Source organism: Oncorhynchus keta, chromosome 28, assembly GCF_023373465.1.
Source record: "Oncorhynchus keta strain PuntledgeMale-10-30-2019 chromosome 28, Oket_V2, whole genome shotgun sequence".
Lineage (NCBI taxonomy): Eukaryota > Metazoa > Chordata > Actinopteri > Salmoniformes > Salmonidae > Oncorhynchus > Oncorhynchus keta.
Genome location: NC_068448.1, coordinates 69662735 through 69686961, shown reverse-complemented (window position 1 = coordinate 69686961; position 24227 = coordinate 69662735). Strand labels below are relative to the sequence as shown.

The 24227-nt window shown below is 41.8% G+C and overlaps 1 protein-coding gene across 1 annotated transcript in view; it reads right to left on the bottom strand.

The window, feature by feature from the left end:
- Positions 1-23947, bottom strand: part of kmt2ca (lysine (K)-specific methyltransferase 2Ca) — a 297312-nt gene extending 273365 nt beyond the window's left edge. Inside the window, exons 1-2 of the mRNA XM_052484247.1 lie at positions 23269-23947; positions 2007-2183 (exon numbers count right to left, since the gene is read on the bottom strand). Coding sequence (XP_052340207.1) covers positions 2007-2182 — 176 coding nt within the window. The 5' untranslated portion in view covers position 2183; positions 23269-23947. The remainder of the gene's footprint in view (positions 1-2006; positions 2184-23268) is intronic.
- Positions 23948-24227: the final 280 nt, after the last annotated feature.

Here is a 24227-nt window from a genome sequence, read left to right as displayed (position 1 = left end):
AATATTTACTAAATAAACTAAAGCATACAATAACAATAACAAGGCTATATACAGGGGGTAGCAGTACCGAGTCAACGTTCGGGGGTACGGGTTAGTCGAGGTAATATGTACATGTAGGTAGGGGTGAAGTGACTATGCATAGATTATAAACAGTGAGTAGCAGCGGTGTGAAAAACACCTAGCATTTAGGTCCAGGATGGCAGGAGGCTAGGCCCCAGTGATGTACTGGGCCATACGCACTACCATCTGTGGAGCCTTACGGTCGAATGCCTAGCAGTTTCCATACCAGGAAGTGATGCAACTGGTCAGGATGCTCTCGATGGCGCAGCTGTAGAACATTGAGTATCTGGGGACTGGGGTCTCCTGAGGGGGAAAAGGGGTTGTCGTGCTCTCTTCACGACTGTCTTGTGTTTGGACCATCATAGTTTGTAGGTGATGTGGACACCAAGGAACTTGAAACTCTCGACCAGCTCCACTTCAGTCCCATCGACGTTAATGGGGGCCTGTTCGGCGTGGCTTTTCCTGTAATCCACGATCATCTCCTTTGTCTTGATCACATTGAAAGAGAGGTTGTTGTCCTGCCACCACACTGCCAGATCTCTGACCTCCCTATAGGCTGTCTTTTCGTTGTTGGTGATCAGGCCTAAAACTGTTGTGTCGTCAGCAAACTTAATGATGGTGTTGGAGTCAGGAAGTCCAGGATCCAGTTGGATCCAGTTGCAGAGGGAGGTGTTTAGTCCCACAGTCCTTAGCTTAGTGATGAGCTTAATGGGCACTATGGTGTTGAACGCTGAGCTGTCGTCAATGAACATCATTCTCACATAGGTGTTCATTTTGTCCAGGTGGGAAAAGGCCTATGATGTGGCCGATATAAGCGTGGTGCGTATGAGGAACATTACTCTATCTATAAAGAGGAGGCCCCAATGTTCCCCTGTGCAGCTATCTTAGCTAACAAAGGCTTGTTGCACGTCACTCAGTGGATGTCACATTAGTAGGAAGTAACCAAGCACACCCTCCATCTGAAGATCAAACCCCCTCCCCACAAAATCACAATGTACTCCTTCTCCATGTCATTTGAACAGTCCATCTCCTACAGTTCTTCCGAGTTGGTTTTGTTGTACACTGATAGAAGGTAGCTACATAGGAATGACAGACAAATAAGACACCAGGATGAAAGCAATACTTTCTCTCCTTTACAAGTCTTGCCACGTGAAAAGATGAAAGTGGGGATATCTCGGAGACATAGATGTAACAACCAAAAGAGAAAAACATTAATAGCCGCCCGCGTACATTGTTTGTTTCTAGGCAGCATCTCCTTGTGTGCCTCGCGGGCGCTCAGCTTCCTCAGTGCTAATGCACCTCGAAACACTTGAGTGGCTCCTCGAGGTGGAATCTGTGCATAGCTTAGATCCACGTCACGCTTCGTGATTCTCCTTCCCTCTCCAAACACACACACACACACACACAAATCCCCATCCCCACGTGTAATGTTCGGGGTTAACTTGGGTTATCCCTGCAGTCACATCAGCTCACATGCCCTTCCATGCACTCGTATGATTCATTTGGGAAGCCTAGTAGGGAGTAGCAGATTTAATAATTCATGGTACTTAATAAATTGATTTAGTGGACCTATGGGGTTGTGGGGATGAGGCAGGGCGATTATTACCAATTGAAGAAAAAAAAAATGATTTGAAAGAAATGGCAAGATTGAGCTTGAACCAGCCACAGAGAGATCAGTCGGTAGACTTAATGGTGTTTTTATCCTCTACAATATGAATTAAACCTTTACATCTCACTTCCACCAAAAACAAAGACCCCCTACAGAACAACGAAACTGCTTCGTAAAATACACCAAAAAGGATAACATAAGACTGGCCAAATGCCACACGGCCCAGTGAAACCATGGAGGGCGACACCATCAGCAAAGCAGTCAAACCCAAACCCAAGCACAGGCACAGGCACCCCCCACTAAGCGTCACACCAAGGTTAGAGCGAATGGGACCTACTTCTTTTGTGTGGGTACTCGCGTGGGCGCGCCTGCATCCTTACGAGGCCGGCCACGGGGGCGCCTGTCTGTGGAGGCAGGGGAGGGGCTGTCTGAAGGGGAGCCCCCCCCAGTGCTGCTCAGGGGAGGAGACGGTCCGTGGTCAGAGGGATCCAGACTCTTGTACTCTGATGACATTCTGTGGACCGAGATGGAGAGCATAGGGAAGAGGAGAGAGAGATTATTTATTAAACCATGGACAAAAGATATGCAAAATGTGTCTTGCTAGTGAAGATGACGAACTGTATTGTCAATGTGACCTATTTGAGTATACTATGAGACAGTGGACTTCTGAAATCCCAACAACCACCAATGTCTGTCATCTGTGTCCACCAGTTAGACACATGGATAATGGCAATGAATGCCAATATTTCATACCATAGGGATCTTTCAATGCAACATATTCCATTTCCAAACCTGCTTGGACCAGTGCCCAGGCTAGTTCAGCAAATGAATGTTTGTTCCATTCCCCCACCAGCCAATCTAATTGAACTAATCAAGAGCATGATGATTAGTTCACTAGGTGAATCAGGTGTACTGGTTCAAAAGTTAGAGAAGTTTCTTTCAGTTGACATATGTTAACCTTAAGATAAGAAACAAAAACACACAAATAAAAGGGGCCAGGATGTAAGTCACCGTCACATCACTCCTACTCCTAACTTTGACTAGCAAATTTGCTGAGGTTACCGCCACCTCGCTAGCCCACTAACAACTGGTTTCAAGTTCATGTCACATGCACAAGTACAGTGAAATTATTTTTTTGCAAGCTCTAACTCAAACAATGAAATAATCCAGAACAATATATACAGAACAAAACAAACAAACAAAACAATGCACATTTAAGATTTTAAAGAGTTAAAGTTCATATGAATAAATCAGTAAATTGAAATAAATAAAGTAGGCCCAAATCAATAGATTTCACAACTGGGAATACAGATTTGATGATCACAGAATGCTTTATTTTTTTAATGTATGGGCCTCACAATGTGTCTCAAATTGCCATTAATAAAATGCAATTGTGTTCATTGTCAGTAGCTTATGCCTGCCCATACCACAACCCCATCATGGGGCACTTTGTTCACGTTGACATCAGCAAACCACTGGCCCACACAATGCTATACATATGGTCTGCGGTTGGGAGGCCAGTTGGACGAACTGCCAAATTCCCTACAACGACGTTGAAGGCATCTTATGATAAAGAAATAAACATTCAATTCAGCCCTCATTTACCTGTAGTCCTCGATTATCTCCATTGTCTTGCTCACCTCACAACTTGAGACATCTATGTGACAAAACTGCACATTTTAGTGGCCTTTATAGTCCCCGACAGAAGGTGCACCTGTGTAATGATCATGCTGTTTAATCAACTTCTTGATATGCCCCACCTGTCAGGTAGATGGATAATCTTGGTAAAGGATGGATGCTCACCAACAGGGATGTAAACAAACTTCAGCAAAAAAAAATGGAGAAAAATAAGCTTTTTGTGCGTCCGATGGTTTAAATAATGCAAAAGTGTTGGAGAAGAAAGTAAAAGTACAATATGTCCCATGTAAAAAAGCTAACATTTAAATTCCTTTCTCAGAACATGAGAACATATGAAAGCTGGTGGTTCAATATTTGCAGTTCTTCAATATTCCCAGTCAAGAAGTTTTAGGTTGTAGTTAATATCGGAATTATGACGCGTCAACTATTTCTCTCTATACCATTTGTATTTCATATACCTTTGACTATTGGATGTTCTTACAGGCACTTTAATATTTCTAATCTCGGGAGTACACAGGCTTGAAGTCATAAACAGTGCTATGCATCAAGCATTGCTAAGAGCTGCTGGCAAACGCAGTAAAGTGATGTTTGAATGAATGCTTATGAGCCTGTTGCTGCCTACCACTGCTCAGTCAGACTGCTCTATCAAATCATAGACTTAATTATAATAAACACAGAAATACGAGCCTTTGACAATTAAGATGGTCAGATCCGGAAACTATCATTTTGAAAATAAAACATTTATTCTTCCAGTGAAATACGGAGCCGTTCCATATTGTATCTAACAGGTGGCATCCATAAGTCTAAATATTGCTGTAACATTGTACAACCTTCAATGTTATGTCATAATTAGTTAAAATTCGGACAAATTTATTACGGTCTTTCTTAGGGTGAAATGGTCTTCAAACAGTTTGCAACGAGCCAGGCGGCACAAACTGTTGCATATACCCTGACTCTGCTTGCACAGAACGCAAGAGAAGTGACACAATTTCCCTAGTTAATATTGCCTGCTAACACGCATTTCTTTTAACAAAATATGCAGGTTTAAAAAAAATATATACTGATCATTTTAAAATCAATCACCCATTTGGCGAAGTAGGCTGTGATTCGATGATAAATTAACAAGCACCGCATTGATTATATGCAACACAGGACAAGCTAGTTAACCTAGTAATATCATCAACCATGTGTAGTTAACTAGTGATTGTGTTAAGATAGATTTTTTTGATAAAGATAAGTTTAATGCTAGCTAGCAATTTACCTTGGCTCCTTGCAGCCACAAGGTCCTTTTGACGCTACACTTGCGTAACAGGTGGTCAAGCCTGCCACGCCATTTCCTCGTGGATTACAATGTAATCAGCATCCAAAAAGGCTGATTACGATTGCTATGAAAACTTGAAAATCGGCCCATAATTTAAAAAATTGACCGTGCCGATTAAGTCGGTCGACCTCTAATTCAGAAACTTGTCCTGAAGCCACTCCTGCATTGTCTTGGCTGTGTGCTCAGGTTCGTTGTCTTGTTGGAAGGTGAACATTCGCCCCTAGTCTGAGATCCTGAAAGCCCTGGAGCAGCTTTTCATCAAGATTCTCTCTGTACTTTGCTCCATTCCGCTTTCCTCGATCCTGACTAGTCTCCCAGTCCCTGCCGCTGAAAAACATCCCCACAGCATCATGCTTCCACCACCATGCTTTGCTGCAGGGACGATGCCAGGTTTCCTCCAGACATGACAATTGGAATTCAGGCCAAAAAGTTCAATCTTGGTTTCATCAGACCAGAGAATCTTGTTTCTCATGGTCTGAGAGTCCTTTAGGCTGTCAAGCGGGCTGTCATGTGCCTTTTACTAAGGAGTGGCTTCCATCTGGCCACTCTACCATAAAGGCCTAATTGGTGGAGTGTGGCATAGATGGTTGTCCTTCTGAAAGGTTCTCCACAGAGGACATCTAGAGCGCTGTCAGAGTGACCAACGGTTTCTTGATCACATTCCTGACCAAGGTCCTTCTCTCCCGATTTCTCAGTTTGGCTGGTCGGCCAGCTCTAGGAAGAGACTTTGTGGTTCTAAACTTCTATTTAAGAATGATGGAGGCCACCGTGTTCTTCAATGCTGCAGAAATGTTTTGGTACACTTCCCCAGATCTGTGCCTCGAAACAATCCTGTCTTGGAGCTCTACGGACAATTCCTTCGACCTCATGGCTTTTGCTCTGACATGCACGGTCATCTGTGGGACCTTATATAGACAGGTGTGTACTTTTCCAAACGTTTTTTTTTTTTACTTTTCGTTTCGTCATTATGGGGAATTGTGTTTAGATTGTGCTATTGCCATTTGGGGCGGCAGGGTAGCCTAGTGGTTGGAGCGTTGGGCTAATAACCGGAAGGTTGCAAGTTCAAATCCCCGAGCTGACAAGGTACAAATCTGTCGTTCTGCCCCTGAACAGGCAGTTAACCCACTGTTCCTAGGCCGTCATTGAAAATAGGAATTTGTTCTTAACTGACTTGCCTAGTTAAATAAAGGTAAAATAAAAAATACCAAGCAGTGATACAGTCAGACAAGATGCTCTCAAATGGTACAGCTAAGGATTTGAGGGCCCTTGACAAATAGTTAACCTCCTGAGGGGGAAGAGACGCCGTTTCACCTTCTTCACAACTGTGCGGTTGAAGGGACCTTTTTAAGGTTAGTGACTTGGACACAAGAACTTGAAGCGCTCCACCTGCTCAACTGCAGCCTCCCCCGTAGTACACAATCAGCTCCTTGGGGTTGTTGTTCTAGCCCCACACTGCCAGGTCACTGAGACGACTGACCTCCTCCCGGTCGTCTCATCGACGCCAGTGATCAGGCCTACCACCATTGTGTCGTCACAGTGGTGACGTCATGGGTGAAGCACACGCCCCTGTGTTGAGGGTCAGTGTGGCGAAGGTGATGTTGCCTAAATTCACCACCTGGGGTCGGCCCGTCAGGAAGTCCAGGATCCAGTTGCAGAGGGAGATGTTCAGTCCCAGGGTCCTCAGCTCGGTGACAAGCTTGCAGGGGACAATTGTGCTGAACACTGAGCTGTAGTCAATGAAAAGCATTCCCACATAGGCATTGCTCTCATCTAGGTGGATGAGGGTAGTGTGGAGATTGTGAGATTGCATCGTCTATGGATTTGTTGGGGCGGTATGCAAATTAGAGCTGGTCTAGGGTGATTGAGTTGATGTGCGCCATAACCAGCCACTCAAAGCACTTCATGATTACAGATGTTAGTGCTACAGGGTGGGAGTCAGTGGCATGAAGCTTTAAGAGTTAATAGAAACAGGAATGATGATGGTCATCTTAAAACATGTTGGGATTATAGACTGGGACAAGGAGAAGTTGAAAATTACCATGAATATACCTGCCAGCTGTTCCGCTCTGAGAACGCGCCCTGGAATACCCATCTGGCCCCCCGACTCTGCGGGTATTGACCTGATTGAAGACTTTTAGTACGTCGGCCTCAGGAGAGCAAGATCACCCAATCTTCTGGGTTAGTGGCGGCCCTCACACCCGGCACAATGTTGTTACTGTCAAAGCGTGCATAAAATGTATTGAGTTTGTCTAGTAGAAAGGCATCGGTTGGGCAGATCACGTCTGGGTCTTCCTTTTTAACCGATAATGGGCTGTAGCACCTGACAAAAGTGGCAGGTGTCAGAGCCTGTGTAATATGATTCCACCGTATTCCTATATTGTCCTTCTTGTTAGATGACTCTGGAGGTCATAGTGGGACTTCTTGTATTTGTTCCTGTCCTCGGCCGTAGCGTCAGGGTTGTCTGCAATAGCCCTGTGTGCGGTAGACCTACCCTTTAGTTTTAACGCCAACCTCAGTTTTAATCCAGGACTTTTGAGTGGGGAAGCAGCAAACCTTAACTGTGGGGACGTCGTCGATGCATTTCCTAATGAAGCCGGTGACAGAGGTGGTTAGCTCGATGTTATCGACAGAGTCCAACGCCAGCGAAGAGGTCCTGGAGACTATTTCTCAACTGAGCGAGTCATGGGTGATTCCTGTTTGAGCTACTTATTGTAAACAGGAAGCAGGAGTACGGAGTCATGATCTGATTTGCTTGTGGGTAGAATAACAGTAGTCTTTATTGCCCCTAGTGGCGAGGGAGACGTGTTGATGGAAGTTAGGCATCACGTTTCCTAATGACACAGAATTTAATTAGGCGGCAACCAGAAAAGAAGCCTCAATGTATGTTTTCCTGCTTGGTTATAACATTGTACAACTTGTTAAGTGCCAGCTTGTTATTTTTCTTGTCCTGAGGTGAAATGCATACAACAGTCACGATAACAGCTGAAAACTCCCTCGGGAGGTGAAAGTGTTGGAATATCTGATGGCATTTAACCAAGACGGGTGAACAATGGGTCGACACTAACAAGTTGATGTAGAGGCAAACCCACCCATCCCCTCGTTTTCCTCGACTACGCAGTCCTATCGTTATGGTGAGTGACGAATCCATTGAGTTGGACAGCCATGAGGGGGTGATCTTGTCCGAGACCAATGTTTCAGAAAAGCAGAGAATATTGCAGTTGAGTGTCTCTCCGGTAGCAAATCTGCAATCGGAAGTCATCCATCTTATCATCATCAAGTGGCCAGTAGAATGGAGGGAAGAGGTGACCGGTTCTCCTGTCGCCTTAATCTAAACCCGGAATTGAGTTAAGCAGCTGCCAATCTGACGTTCAAAAGTTCTTGTCAGTTGTAAGAAATGATAGCTGATAATTCCTCTAAATGTAAGGTAAAAAATAAACAACAAAAGATCAAGTTGGGTCAGCGCTTGCAAAACGGCCACCATCCAGTACGGTGCCATTTCTGTATTTTTAACCACAGAACACAGCCACCACTATTAGTAATTGAGAAAATTGACAGTAGCAACTGCAACAACTGCTCGGTGAAAGGCACAACTGGAAGAGCTCTTCCACAAGAAAGAGGGAAAGAAGGAAAACCTTACAACAACAAAAAGACAACGAGGTGAGGGCAGCGTTACCGAGACCAGCTGTGCAAAGCCTCGTGTTGGTGGACTTCTACAGGGACTGCTTCAGAAAGGATTCATAACCATTGACTTATTACATATTTTGTTGTGAATTCAAAAATATTGTGTTTTAGAAAAAAACTAAACCCCATTATTACAAAGTTCTTTAGGAAATGTATTGAAAAACGAATTTACGTAAGTATTCACACCCGTGTTAATACTTTGTAGAAGCACCTTTGACAACGCTTACAGCTGTGAGTCTTTCTGGGTAAGTCTTAAATCTTTCCGCACCTGGATTGTGCAACATTTGCCCATTATTCTGTTTCAGAATTCTTCAAGCTCTGCCATATTGGCTGTTGATCATATACAGACAACCATTTTTAGGTCTTGCCATAGAATTTCAAGTAGATCAAAGTCAAAACTGTAACATTGCCACTCAGAAGCATCCACTGTCTTCTTGGTAAACAACTCCAGTGTAGATTTGGCCTTGTGTTCTAGGTTATTGTCCTGCTGAAAGGAATTAATCTCCCAGTGTCTTTTTATCCAGAAATACTCCCCAGGCCTCAATGATTATAAGCATACCTATAACATGATGCAGTAATGTATTGGATTTGCCCCAAAACATACATTTGTGTCCTGAATTTTTAAAAAGTGTTAATTGCTATGGCACATTTTTTTTGCAGTATTTGCCTAGTGCCTTGCTGCAAGCAGGATGCATGTTTTGGAATAAAACAAATCTGTACAGGCTTCCTTTTTTCAATTGTCAATTAGGTTAGCATTGTGGAGTAACTACAGTGTTATTGATCCGTCCACAGTTTTATCCTAAACTAGCCAATAAAAAAAAACTCAAACTGTTTCAAATTCACCAGCAGCCTCAGTGAAATCCCTGAGCAGTTTTCTTCCTCTCCGGCAACCGAGTTAGGAAGGACACCTGTATCTTTGTAGTGACTGGGTGTATTGATACACCATCCAGACCATAATGATTAACTTCATCATGCTCAAAGGGATATTCAAAATGATTGCTTTTCAATCTTTTAACCCATCTACCAATAGGTGCCCTTCTTTGCAAGACATTGGAAAACCTCCCTGGTCTTTCTGGTGGAATCTGTGTTTGAAATTCACTGCTCGACTGAGGGACCTTACAGGTAATTGTATGTGTGGGGTACAGAGATGAGGCAGTCGTTTAAAAAAATCCTGTTAAAACACTTATTGCACACAGAGCGAGTCCATGCAACTGATGTGATATATTTAGCACATTTTTACACCTGGACTTATTTAGGCCAAAACAAAGGGGTTGAATCCTTATTGACTGAAGACATTTCAGCTGTTCATTTTTTATTAACTAAAAAAAAAATTCCACTGACATTAAGGGTATTATGTCTAGGCCAGAGACAAAGAATCTCAATTGAATCCATTTGAAATTCAGGCTGTAACAACAAAAAGAGGAAAAAGTCAATGGGTGGAAATACTTTTTGAAGGCACTGTACGTGCTCTACTGAGCACTGCTGAAATTAATTTAGCCATTTAGTTCAGCACAGTCATCCTGGGGTGGAGAATGAAAATCAGAAAGAGAGAAGAAATAGAAGGGCGCCCCGCTGTGCGTATGTACCGGCGCTTATTTTAATATTGATTTAACACGAGGGTTAACAGGTTTCGAATGCACTGCTAGAGCCAAGTGGCTGCTCAGCCTCACACTGTCGCTGGGCAGACCACAAACACCCTAAGACATGAGCATGCTGGTTTGTTTGAAACGCAGGCCTATGTGCCTATGTGCCAACGGAAGTTGGTTCGTACACGTCTAACACATCACAGACCCAATCACACCCCCCACCCCTCCCCCCTCAGCATGTTCTTTTGGGACATCACTGAGCATATTAGCATGGGTTCCCACATTTAAGGACAGATGTGGTAGTTTGTGACATGTGGCTGCCCTGGCCCTGCTAGTTTGCTATTGCAGAACACACCCTCTTCCCTTCTTTTCTCCCCCTCGCTAGACTCTCAGCCAATCAGAGTAAAGAAATGTTGCTCTTGTTCAGTCCCTCCTTGGCTCAGTCTGCACAGATCTTATCTGAGGTAGTGTTGTAGATTTGGACAACAGAAGAGGCCGGTGCTAGAGATAGTAATCTATTCCAAAAAGGGAGAAGGATATTCCACAAACTTGGGGAAAAAAATGTTATTAAAGATAGATGAAAAAGTGATATTTCCTAAAGACGTATAAAACATAAGATGTAGTGTAACAAACATTTGGTGTAAATCACGCACCATAAAGGCCTATCGTGGCACTAAGCCCCTTGAAATTGTATGAGTAAACAAAAATATTAACATCTTGGATGTATAGGTATTTGATGTAGAGGACCAGAAGAAAGTTTGGACACACCTACTAATTCAAGAGTTTCTCTTTATTTGTATTATTTTCTACATTTTAGAATAATAGTGAAGATAGCAAAACTATGAAATAAGACATATTGAATTATATAGTAACCAAAAGTGTTAAATCAAAATATATTACATGATATTCTTCAAAGTAGCAACCCTTTGCCTTGACATACTCATGGCATTCTCTCAACCAGCTTCTCCTGGAATAATTTTCCAACAGTCTTGAAGGAGTTCCAACATATGCTGGGAACATGTTGGCTGCTTGTCCTTCACTCTGCAGTCCAACTCGTCGTTGGAACCAAAAAAAAAAACATTTGGACTAATCAGACCAAAAAGGACAGATTTCCACCGGTCTAGTGTCCAATGCTTGCGTTTCTTGGCCAAAGCAAGTATCTCCTTATTATTGGTGTCCTTTAGTAGTGGTTTCTTTGCAGCAATTTGACAATGAAGGTCTGATTTACACTCTTCTGAACAGATGATGTTGAGATGTGTCTGTTACATGAACTCTGAAGCATTTATTTGAGCTGCAATTTCTGAGGCTGATAACTGAGGATAATGAACTTATCCTCTGCAACAGAGGTAACTCTGGGTCTTCCTTTCCTGTGGCGGTGCTCATGAGAGCCAGTTTCATCATATCGCTTGATGGTTTTTGCGACTGCACTTGAAGTTCTTGAAATTTTCCAGATTGACTGACCTTCATGTCTTAAAGTAATGATGGACTGTCATTTTGCTTTGGTTATTTGAGCTGTTCTTGCCATAATTTGGACTTGGTCTTTTACCAAATAGGGTTATCTTCTGTATACCATCCCTACCTTGTCACAACACAACTGATTGGCTAAAACGCAAATGAACTTTTAACAAAGCACACCTGTTAATTGAAATGCATTCCAGGTGACTACCTCATGAAGCTGGTTGAGAGAATCCCAAGAGTGTGCAAAGCTGTCATCAAGGCAAAGGAAGGCTATTTTGAAAAATCTCAAATATAGTGTGATTTGTGAAACCCTTTTTTGGTTACTACATGATTCTGTGTGTTACTAATCTTGACGTCTTCACTTTTATTCTACAATGTAGGAAATAGTAAAGAATAAAGAAAAACCCTGCAATGAGTAGGTGTGTCCAAACTTTTGAATGGTACTGTATATGTATTTGATGCGTGTGTGTGGTCTGCCAGGTTGCATGTCTCACTCGTGAACGAGATCATCCCATCGAACACAATCTGTTGTGTTTGGCAATTTGTCCTGAAGGATGGTCAGGAAGTGTGTTGCATTAGTTGAACCCGAAAAAGGCAAACATTATAAATAGAAAAACACATTTCTTAAGAGTCATTCTGGGGTGTATTCAGCAAGGTGAAACAATTTCATAAACATAAATGTAATGAAATGAACTATTTTACGTTACAAACCAGAACCCCTATTCTACACTATAGGCCTACCGTTCTTCCTCAACGTATTGTAACGTTGCACTCTTAAAACAGGCACCTCAAACTACACATTTCTTCTTACTGAATGCAGCAAAGGTTGCACAAGCATTGGTAGGAGGGGCCTGCAAGCAGCAAGGTGGGTGCGGACAGTTCTCTCAGCTAATTTAACAAGCACGACCATCACTGCAAGCAGCAAGGTGGGTGCGGACAGTTCTCTCAGCTAATTTAACATGCACGACCATCACTGCAAGCAGCAAGGTGGGTGAGGACAGTTCTCTCAGCTAATTTAACATGCACGACCATCACTGCAAGCAGCAAGGTGGGTGCGGACAGTTCTCTCAGCTAATTTAACATGCACGACCATCACTGCAAGCAGCAAGGTGGGTGCAGACAGTTCTCTAATTTAACGACCATCACTGACACCACCGCTTGCAGACCGCTCTTGCAACGATAGCTTTTCAGAGTGGAAGACCAAAGTGCACATTTTAAAACTCAAGGCTTTCCTGAATGTAATTTTGTCTTTCAAAGACTTGTTGGAAACCACTGCAAAGCCTACATTTAAGTTAGCAATTTGACACCCTAAGGATGACACATTTCGCCAACTTCGCCATTAAGGGTACAGTGGGGAGAACAAGTATTTGATACACTGCCGATTTTGCAAGTTTTCCTACTTACAAAGCATGTAGAGGTCTATAATGTTTATCATAGGTACACTTCAACTGTGAGAGACGGAATCAAAAACAAAAATCCAGAAAATCACATTGTATGATTTTTAAGTAATTAATTTGCATTTTATTGCATGACATAAGTATTTGATCACCTACCAACCAGTAAGAATTCAGGCTCTCACAGACCTGTTAGTTTTTCTTTAAGAAGCCCTCCTGTTCTCCACTCATTACTTGTTTTAACTGCACCTGTTTGAACTCGTTACCTGTATAAAAGACACCTGTCCACAAACTCAAAACAGACTCCAACCTCTCCACAATGGCCAAGACCAGAGAGCTGTATAAGGACATCAGGACTAAAAATTGTAGACCTGCACAAGGCTGGGATGGGCTACAGGACAATAGGCAAGCAGCTGGGAGAGATGACAACAACTGTTGGCACAATTATTAGAAAATGGAAGAAGATCAAGATGATGGTCAATCACCCTCGGTCTGGGGCTCCATGCAAGATCTCACCTCGTGGGGCATCAATGATCATGAGGAAGGTGAGGGATCAGCCCGGAACTACACGGCAGGACCTGGTCAATGACCTGAAGAGAGCTGAGACCACAGTCTCAAAGAAAACCCATTAGTAACACACTACGCCATCATGGATTAAAATCCTGCAGCGCATGCAAGGTCCCCCTGCTCAAGCCAGCGCATGTCCAGGCCCATCTGAAGTTTGCCAATGACCATCTGGATGATCCAGAGGAGGAATGGGAGAAGGTCATGTGGTCTGATGAGACAAAAATAGAGCTTTTTGGTCTAAACTCCACTCGCTGTTTTTGGAGGAAGAAGGAGGACGAGTACAACCCCAAGAACACCATCCAAACCGTGAAGCATGGAGGTGGAAACATCACTCTTTGGGTTTGCTTTTCTGCAAAGGGGACAGGACGACTGCACCGTATTGAGGGGAGGATGGATGGGGCCATGTATCACGAGATCTTGGCCAACAACCTCCTTCCTTCAGTAAGAGCATTGAAGATGGGTCGTGGCTGGGTCTTCCAGCATGACAACGACCCAAAACACACAGCCAGGGCAACTAAGGAGTGGCTCCATAAGAAGCATCTCAAGGTCCTGGAGTGGCCTTGCCAGACTCCAGACCTGACCCAATAGTACATCTTTGGAGGGAGCTGAAAGTCCGTATTGCCCAGCGACAGCCCCGAAACCTGAAGGATCTGGAGAAGGTCTGTATGGAGGAGTGGGCCAAAATCCCTGCTGCAGTGTGTGCAAACCTGGTCAAAAACTACAGGAAACATATGTCTGTAATTGCAAACAAAGGTTTCTGTACCAAATATTAAGTTCTGCTTTTCTGATGTATCAAATACTTATGTCATGCAATAAAATGCTAATTAATTACTTTTAAAAAATCATACAATGTGATTTTCTGGATTTTTGTTTTAGATTCCGTCTCTCACAGTTGAAGTGTACCTATGATAACAAAATTACAGACCTCTACATGCTTTGTAAGTAGGAAAACTTGCAAAATCGGCAGTGTGTCAAATACTTGTTCTCCCCACTGTATATATTGTTATTGTTTTTTTGTAATAAACATTCAGATCGGTTCCATCAGCCTCATTAATTGATACGGCATATACCTCCACTACACTACTTTGATAAACATCGTGGGGATTAAGTGAGTATACATCATGCCCAATGAAAAATAAGTGGGTATACAACGTATACCCCTCAACCACTGGAAACCACAGTTGGGTTTACAAGATTGGACAGCACAGTACACAGTAGAGCACACAAATACAGTTCAAGTCGGAAGTTTACATACATTTAGTTTGGAGTCATTAAACCTGTTTTTCAACCGCTCTACAAATTTCACACAGATAATTCTTAGGTGGTAATAAACATCTTCAAAACTGCCATACTGTAGGGGAAATATCAAACGAATTTATGAAATAGGAACAAATATATAGAACATTTGTATTTGTTTCTGTAGACCACTGTAGGCCATGCAGCAAAATGATACAATACAGAAACACATTTGGTCTTCAGACAAGCTCCCTCAAAGAAACACGTACAGTTGAAGTCGGAAGTTTACATACACTTAGGTTGGAGTCATTAAAAACGAATTATTCAACCAGTCCACAAATTTCTAGTAAACAAACATTAGTTTTGGCAAGTCGGTTACGGCATCTACTTTGTGCATGACACAAATAATTTCTCCAACAATTATTTACAGACAGATTATTTCATTGTATCTCAATTCCAGTGGGTCAGAAGTTTACATACACTAAGTTGACTGTGCCTTTAAACAGCTAGGAAAATTCCAGAAAATTATGTCATGGCTTTAGAAGCTTCTGATAGGCTAATTGACATCATTTGAGTCAATTGTAGGTGTACCTGCGGATGTATTTCAAGGCCTACCTTCAAACTTAGTGCCTCTTTGCTTGACATCATGGGAAAATAAAAAGAAATCAGTCAAGACCTCAGTAAAAATAATTGTCGACCTCCACAAGTCTGGTTCATCCTTGGGAGCAATTTCCAAACGCCTGAAGGTACCACATTTATCTGTACAAACAAAAGTATGCAAGTATAAACACCACGGGACCACACAGATGTCATACCGCTCAGGAAGGAGACGTGTTCTGTCTCCTATTAACGTACTTTCGTGAGTGCAAATCAATCCCAGAACAGCAAAGGACCTTGTGAAGATGCTAGAGGAAACAGGTACAAAAGAATCTACATCCACAATAAAACAAGTACTATATCGTCATAACCTGGAAGACCGCTCAGCAAGGAAGAAGCCACGGCTCCAAAACCACCATAAGAAGCCAGACTACGGTTTGCAACTGCACATGGGGACAAAGATCCTAATTTTTGGATTAATGTCCTCTGGTCTGATGAAACAAAAATAGAACTGTTTGGCCATAATGACCATCGTCATGATTGGAGGAAAAAGGGGGATGCTTGCAAGCCGAAGAACACCATCCCAACCTGAAGCACGGGGGTGGCAGCATCATGTTGTGGGGGTGCTTTGCTGCAGGAGGGACTGGTGCACCTCACAAAATAGATGGCAACATGAGGTAGGAAAATTAGGTGGATATATTGAAGCAACATCGCAAGACATCAGTCAGGAAGTTAAAGCTTGGTTGCAAATGGGTCTTCCAAATGGATAATGAACCCACGTATACTTCCAAAGTTGTAGCAAAATGGCTTAAAAACAACAAAGTAAAGGTATTGGAGTGGCCATCGCAAAGCCCTGACCTCAATCCCATAGAAAAATTTGTGGTCAGAACTAGAGGTCGACCGATTAATTGGGAATGACCGATTAATTAGGGGCAATTACAAGTTTTCATTAACAATCGGAAATCGGTATTTTTGGACACAAATTTTTTTTTTTACCTTTATTTAACTAGTTAAGTCAGTTAAGAACATTCTTATTTTCAATGACAGACTAGGAACGGTGGGTTAACTGCCTTGTTCAGGGGCAGAACGACAGATTTTTACCTTGTCAGCTCGGGGATTCAATCTTGCAACCTTACGGTTAACTAGTCCAACGCTCAAATCACCTGCCTCACGAGGAGCCTGCCTGTTACACGAATGCAGTAAGAAGCCAAGGTAAGTTGCTAGCTAGCATTAAACTTATCTTATAAAAAACGATCAATCATAATCACTAGTTAACTACACATGGTTGATGATATTACTAGTTTATCTAGCGTGTCCTGCGTTGCATATAATCAATGCGGTGCGCATTCGCAAAAAAAGGACTGTCGTTGCTCCAACGTGTACGTAACCATAAACATCAATGCCTTTCTTAAAATCAATACACAGAAGTATATATTTTTAAACCTGCATATTTAGCTAATATTGCCTGCCAACTTTTTTTAACTAGGGAAAATGTGTCACTTCTCTTGCAACAGAGTCAGGGTATATGCAGCAGTTTGAGCCGCCTGGCTCGTGGCGAACTTTGTGAAGACTATTTCTTCCTAACAAAGACAGCCAACTTTGCCAAACGGGGAATGATTTAACAAAAGCGCATTTGCGAAAAAAGCACAATCGTTGCACGACTGTACCTAACCATAAACATCAATGCCTTTCTTAAAATCAAGACACAGAAGTACATTTTTAAACCTGCATGTATAGCTAAAAGAAATCCAGGTTTGCAGGCAACATTAACCAGGTGAAATTGTGTCACTTCTCTTGCGTTCATTGCACGCAGAGTCAGGGTATATACAACAGTTTGGGTCGCCTGGCTCGTTGCGAACTAATTTGCCAGAATTTTACGTAATTATGACATAACATTGAAGGTTGTGCAATGTAATAGGAATATTTAGACTTATGCATGCCACCCGATAGATAAAATGCAGAACGGTTCCGTCACTGAAAGAATAAACATTTTGTTTTCTAAATGATAGTTTTAATGTTAATGTTTAATATTAATGACCAAAGGCTCATATTTCTGTGTGTTATGTTATAATTAAGTCTATGATTTGATATAGAAGTCTGACTGAGCGATGGTAGGCAGCAGCAGGCTCGTACGCATTCATTCAAACAGCACTTACATGCGTTTTGCCAGCAGCTCTTCGCAATGCTTCAAGCATTGAGCTGTTTATGACTTCAAGCCTATCAACTCCCGAGATTAGGCTGGTGTAACAGATGTGAAATGGCTGGCTTGTTAGCGGGGTGAGCGCTAATAGCGTTTCAATCGGTGACGTCACTCGCTCTGAGAACTTGAAGTAGTTGTTCCCCGCCGCGGCTTTTGTGGAGCGATGGGTAACGATGCTTCGAGGGTGGCTGTTGTCATTGTGTTCCTGGTTCAAGCCCAGATAGCTTCCGTCCCTCTCCTCGCCCCTATCCTGTTACACTGGCAATACTAAAGTGCCTATAAGAACATCCAATAGTCAAAGGTATATGAAATACAAATGGTATAGAGAGAGAAATAGTCCTATAATTCCTATAATAACTACAACCTAAAACTTCTTACCTGGGAATATTGAAGACATGTTAAAAGGAACCACCAGCTTTCACATGTTCTCATGTTCTGAGCAAGGAACTTAAACGTCAGCTTTCTTACATGGCACATATTGCACTTACTTTCTTCTCCAACACGTTTTGCATTATTTAAACCAAATTGAACATTTCATTTATTTGAGGCTACATTTATTATATTGATGTATTATATGAAGTTAAAATAAGTGTTAATTCAGTATTGTTGTACTTGTTTTTGTTCCTCCAATAATCGGTATCGGCGTTGAAAAATCCTCATCAGTCGACCTCTAGTCAGAACTGAAATGGCGTGTGCGAGCAAGGAGGCCTACAAACCTGACTCAGTTACACCAGCTCTGTCAGGAGGAATGGCCCAACAGTCACCCAACTTATTGTGGGAAGATTGTAGAAGGTTACCCGAAACATGTGACCCAAGTTAAACCATTTAAAAGGCAATGCTACCAAATACTAATTGAGTGTATGTAAACTTCCGACCCACTGGGAATGTGATGAAAGAAATAAAAGCTGAAATAAATAATTCTCTCTACTATTATTCTGACAATTCACATTCTTAAAATAAAATGGTGATCCTAACTGACATAAGATAGGGAATCTTTACTAGGATTAAATGTCAAGAATTGTGAAAAACTGAGTTTAAATGTATTTGGCTAAGCTGTATGTAAACTTCCAACATCAACTTTAGGTTAAGCACATTAAAGAAAAGTAGAGTACAGTAGAGCACAATAGAGTTGAGTACACTAATGTACTGTACTGAACTACTGTTCTGTGTTGTTCTCCACTGAGCTCTACTGTGCTGTACGTTGAGGTCAAAACATGTTAAACATAGACATCTATGGTTCAGATTTGCTCTGGACCAGACCAACCAAATTTGGTCTGGTTTTGGGGGCAGAGTTCAATAAAATATTAGACAGTGTGTAGAATAATACCCAAATATGCAAAGGAGGATATTGCATATTTATACCTACAGTGGGGCTGAACAAGTATTTGATACACTGCCGATTTTGCAGGTTTTCCTAATTACAAAGCATGTAGAGGTCTGTCATTTTTATCATAGGTACACTTCAACTGTGAGAGACGGAATCTAAAATATGTATGTATGATTGTATGATTTTAAGTAATTAATTAGCATTTTATTGCATGACATACAGTGGGGCAAAAAAGTATTTAGTCAGCCACCAATTGTGCAAGTTCTCCCACTTAAAAAGATGAGGCCTGTAATTTTCATCATAGGTACACTTCAACTATGACAGACAAAATGAGGAGAGAAAAAAATCCAGAAAATCACATTATAGGATTTTTAATGAATTTATTTGCAGATTATGGTGGAAAATACGTATTTGGTCAATAACAAAAGTTTCTCAATACTTTGTTATATACCCTTTGATGGGCAATGACAACAAGGTTTTCACACACTGTTGCTGGTATTTTGGCCCATTCCTCCATGCAGATCTCCTCTAGAGCAGTGATGTTTTGGGGCTGTTGCTGGACAACACGGACTTTCAACTCCCTCCAAAGATTTTCTGCTGATGGAAGGAGTTTTCACTCAAAATCTCACGATACATGGCCCCATCCATTCTTTCCTTTACACGGTTCAGTCGTCCTGCTCCCTTTGCAGAAAAACAGCCCCAAAGCATGATGTTTCCACCCCCATGCTTCACAGTAGGTATGGTGTTCTTTGGATGCAACTCAGCATTCTTTGTCCTCCAAACACAACGAGTTGAGTTTTTACCAACAAGTTCTATTTTGGTTTCATCTGACCATATGACATTCTCCCAATCTTCTTCTGGATCATCCAAATTGTCTCTAGCAAACTTCAGACGGGCCTGGACATGTCTGGCACTGCAGGATTTGAGTCCCAGTGGTCTTGTATGTCTTCCATCTCCTAATAATTGCTCCCACAGTTGATTTCATCAAACCGAGCTGCTTACCTATTGCAGATTCAGTCTTCCCAGCCTGGTGCAGGTCTACAATTTTGTTTCTGGTGTCCTTTGACAGCTCTTTGGTCTTGGCCATAGTGGAGTTTGGAGTGTGACTGTGAGGTTGTGGACAGGTGTCTTTTATACTGATAAGTTCAAACAGGTGCCATTAATACAGGTAACGAGTGGAGGACAAAAGAGCCTCTTAAAGATGTTACAGGTCTGTGAGAGCCAGAAATCTTGCTTGTTTTTAGGTGACAAAATACATATTTTCCACCATAATTTGCAAATAATTTCATAAAAATTCCTACAATGTGATTTTCTGGATTTTTTTTCTAATTTTGTCTGTCATAGTTGAAGTGTACCTATGATGACAATTAGAGGCCTCATCTTTTTAAGTGGGAGAACTTGCACAATTGGTGGCTGACAAAATACTTTTTTGCCCCACTGTAAGTATTTGAATACCTACCAACCAGTAAGAATTCCGGCTCTCACAACCTGTTAGTTTTTCTTTAAGAGGCCCTCCTGTTCTCTACTAATTACCTGTATGAACTGCACCTGTTTGAACTCGTTACCTGTATAAAAGACACCTGTCCACACACACAATCAAACAGACTCCAACCTCACACAGCTCTCTGGTCTTGCCCATTGTGGAAAGGACATGAGGTCTAAAAATTGTAGACCTGCACAAGGCAGGGATGGGCTACAGGACAGTAGGCAAGCAGCTTGGTGAGAAGGCATCAACTGTTGGTGCAATTATTATAAAATGAAAGAAGTTAAAGATGACGGTCAATCACCTGATCACCCCTCGTGGGGCATCAATGATCATGAGGAAGGTGAGGGATCAGCCCAGAACGACATGGCAGGACCTGGTCAGTGACCTGAAGAGAGCTGGGACCACGGTCTCAAAGAAAACCATTAGGAACACACTACGCCGTCATGGATTAAAATCATGCAGCGCACGCAAGCTCCCCCTGCTCAAGCCAGCGCATGTCCAGGCCCGTCTGAAGTTTGCCAATGACCATCTGGATAATCCAGAGGAGGAATGGGAGAAGGTCATGTGGTATGATGAGACAAAAATAGAGTTTTTTGGTCTAAACTCCACTCGCCGTTTTTGGAGGAAGAAAAAGCATGAGTAGAACCCCAAGAACACCATCCCAACCGTGAATCATGGAGGTGGAAACATCATTCTTTGGGGATGCTTTTCTGTAACGGGGACAGGGCGACTGCACCGTATTGAGGGGAGGATGGATGGGGCCATGTATCGCGAGATCTTGGCCAACAACCTCCTTCCCACAGTAAGAACATTGAAGATGGGTCGTGGCTGGGTCTTCCAGCATGACCACGACCCGAAACACACAGCCAGGGCAACTAAGGAGTGGCTCCGTAAGAAGCATCTCAAGATCCTGGAGTGGCCTAGCCAGTCTCCAGACCTGAACCCAATAGAACATCTTTGGAGAGAGCCAAAAGTCCATATTGCCCAGTGACAGCCCAGAAACCTGAAGGATCTGGAGAAGGTATGTATGGAGGAGTGGGCCAAAATCCCTGCTGCAGTGTGTGTAAACCTGGTCAAGAACTACAGGAAACGTATGATCTCTGTAATTGCAAACAAAGGTTTCTGTACCAAATATTAGGTTCTGCTTTTCTGATGTATCAAATACTCATGTCATACAATAAAATGCTAATTAATTACTTAAAAATCATACAAAGTGATTTTCTGTATTTTTGTTTTAGATTCCATCTCTCACAGTTGAAGTACCTATGATAAAAATTACAGACCTCTACATGCTTTGTAAGTCGGAAAACCTACACAATCGGCAGTGTATCAAATACTTGTTCTCCCCACCTTATTTAGGATACATCACCATGAAGAGAATGACATTCATATCCCTAATTATGCATTTCTCTGTAGTAGAGACCAGGGACCCATGATGAAATTCTGTTTCTGGGTGTAAATCCACTTCACTTACTGTAGTTCAATAAGAGAAATCAATTTTTTTCCCCCAAAGTCAATGTGTCATGTCATAGCTCGCACCCCATTCTTTCTGCAGACATCATTGACTTGTATACTTTGTTAAACTTCGACATCAATGGCTTTTGTTTGGCATACATTTTAAGTGAAAAATCAGATTCAATGCAATTCCATTACCTTGGAATTGCCCTCCGTTTATGTGGAGCCTAGTCAGAATTTGCACTGAAAGTGCCAAGACACAGGAATATGGGTTATGAAGGTGGTATGAAGTGCTTACATATTAGGAACCCTTCAAACAGTGAAAATAGTGATATTGAATAATCCTCCTTGACGTTTTGCTCTCCTTTCAGCTTGGCAAAACATCTTGCTAAAAACCAACACTTCAACTATGTAGCCCAATTGGCTGTGCTTTAATGTGCAAGGTCTCCAAAACAAATATTAAAGGTATTACAAGTGGGGTGGTGAGACCCATCCTTTGAGAGAGGCTTGACTTTTTTTGGCAACACTCATCTTCGCTAGGATCTTAGTATGCACTACAGGACCACGACATGTATCAGACTGATGGAGATTAATTGAGCATTTCTATGTCCTATATTCAAGGATCCGCTCATTCTTTCACATGACTTATAAAAGCTTCAGGGTCAGTTTCCCAAACACAGATTAAGCCTAATCTCAATTGAAACAACTTTTTAGTCCAGGTCTAGGCTTAATCTAAATCCAATAAAACTCCTACCCGTCTACAGCATTTGGTCTCAATCTTCATTCACTGAACAACATGATGCACATAGATTCTCATAACATTTTCCTGTTCTTTGCTCACATAACGCTGTGGTCCAATGACAAATTTTGTTCAAAATTAAATGAGACATCATATGATAGCAACTGGATTCCTTGGTTGTCAATGGAAGGACCTGAAAGCAGTGTTGGCTTTAAAGTCACACCAAGAGTTATGCATAGTTATTGAGGAAAGATAACAACAACACTGGGCTCACCTCATGTCATACCAATAGCCATAGGAAATGTGTGGTTCTCCAATTTAGGTCCTGGAGACCTTACATTACATGGGTGATCAGGGATTTATTCCAGCCCATTACCTGACCTGATTCAAATAGTCATCCAAACATGCATCTTCAGTCTGGGACGTAATTTGTAAAGTCAGGTGTGTTACTGAAAGGCTGAATACTGTACACCGAATATAGTGGACTAGCGTTTGAGACCTCTGGTTTAAAACGTCCAGGCTCTGTGATCTGCTTATGTCAATTCCATTTGTACAGTTCAAGAGTGGGCATTGGGGTTGAACGTATGTTGTTCAAAGCTCTGTAAACACACACACAAAATAAGTTTTTGACCGCATCATTAGTTGATAGTCATAACCATGCCAAACACTGACATTGATTGCCTCTTCTTGCGTGAGTAGCCTAACCATAGCGTTAAAGTCTCATATTAAAAAATGAAATTAAGTTCAATTTAAGCAGTATGAGGCCATATATTAGCATCGAAATAATAACAGAAACCGAGCGCTCTACACTACGGTGACATGAGTGGCCACACGGAAATCTTGAGGGTGGCTGGTTCTCGATGCGCAAGAAACAAAACTACGAGTAAAATGTCGAGATATACATTACAACTTACCTTTTAAACCCTAGAAGTGTAGATGAATTTCCTTCATGACCTTTAAAGCCATATGAGAAATGTAATACTTTCGTTTATTATAAGTGGGGTGGGGGGGTATCGTTGACTCGATCTTCCACCAATTCAAAAATATGGGGAAACGACCGGTGCACTTTCGGCGCCTCAAAACCATACATGAACTGATATATTCCTTTATGTATTCTTCGGTTCTTGGCTTATAAAAGTACGTCAACCAGTTAACACAAACGTTACTTCTCTCCTTTCGACCACCAAGATTCACTTTCCACTGGAAAACGCATCAAAATGATATTATACATCCCAATCGTTTCTTGAATTCTTCACAGTAAAATGATTGCAATAATGATATATCCACAACTTGTAAATTCCCACAAAAGGTTTGTTAAAGCTTTAAAACTATCGAGAGAAAAGAAAACGCTTACGGAATTGATGCAATTCTTTTTTTTCCTTTCCAGCTTCCAGCCAACTTAAACCAGTATTAAATCCAACAAGAAACTTTCTTCAAATATTTCATATGGATTATGTTTGACATAATGTCTTCCGTTGGAACATTCCTGTTAGAATACAGAAAATTAAGTTTTCTTCTGAAAATGTGAAATTTAAAGTTGAAGCATTTACTCCATCATGGTGGCCATGTTTAGGAGAGACCTAAGCACTGCCTGTCAACGTTAGGCGCGGAAATAGGTCCAATGAAATGTTAAATTACACGTATTATATAAAATGATGGTCCAGGAGGAATAAACCATTTATAAAAAAAATAAGCTTATGCAAAGGCTCAAATACAAATATATGTCAATTGCAGCGTTTTGGGTCAGATCGCGTAATACATGTTTTGAAAAAAAAGTCTCACTGACCCTGCGGAGTGATACATTGGAGCACTATCCAGGTAAAGAGACTTCTCAGTCATCAGCCAAGAACTCTCAAACCATGGACCTGGAGTT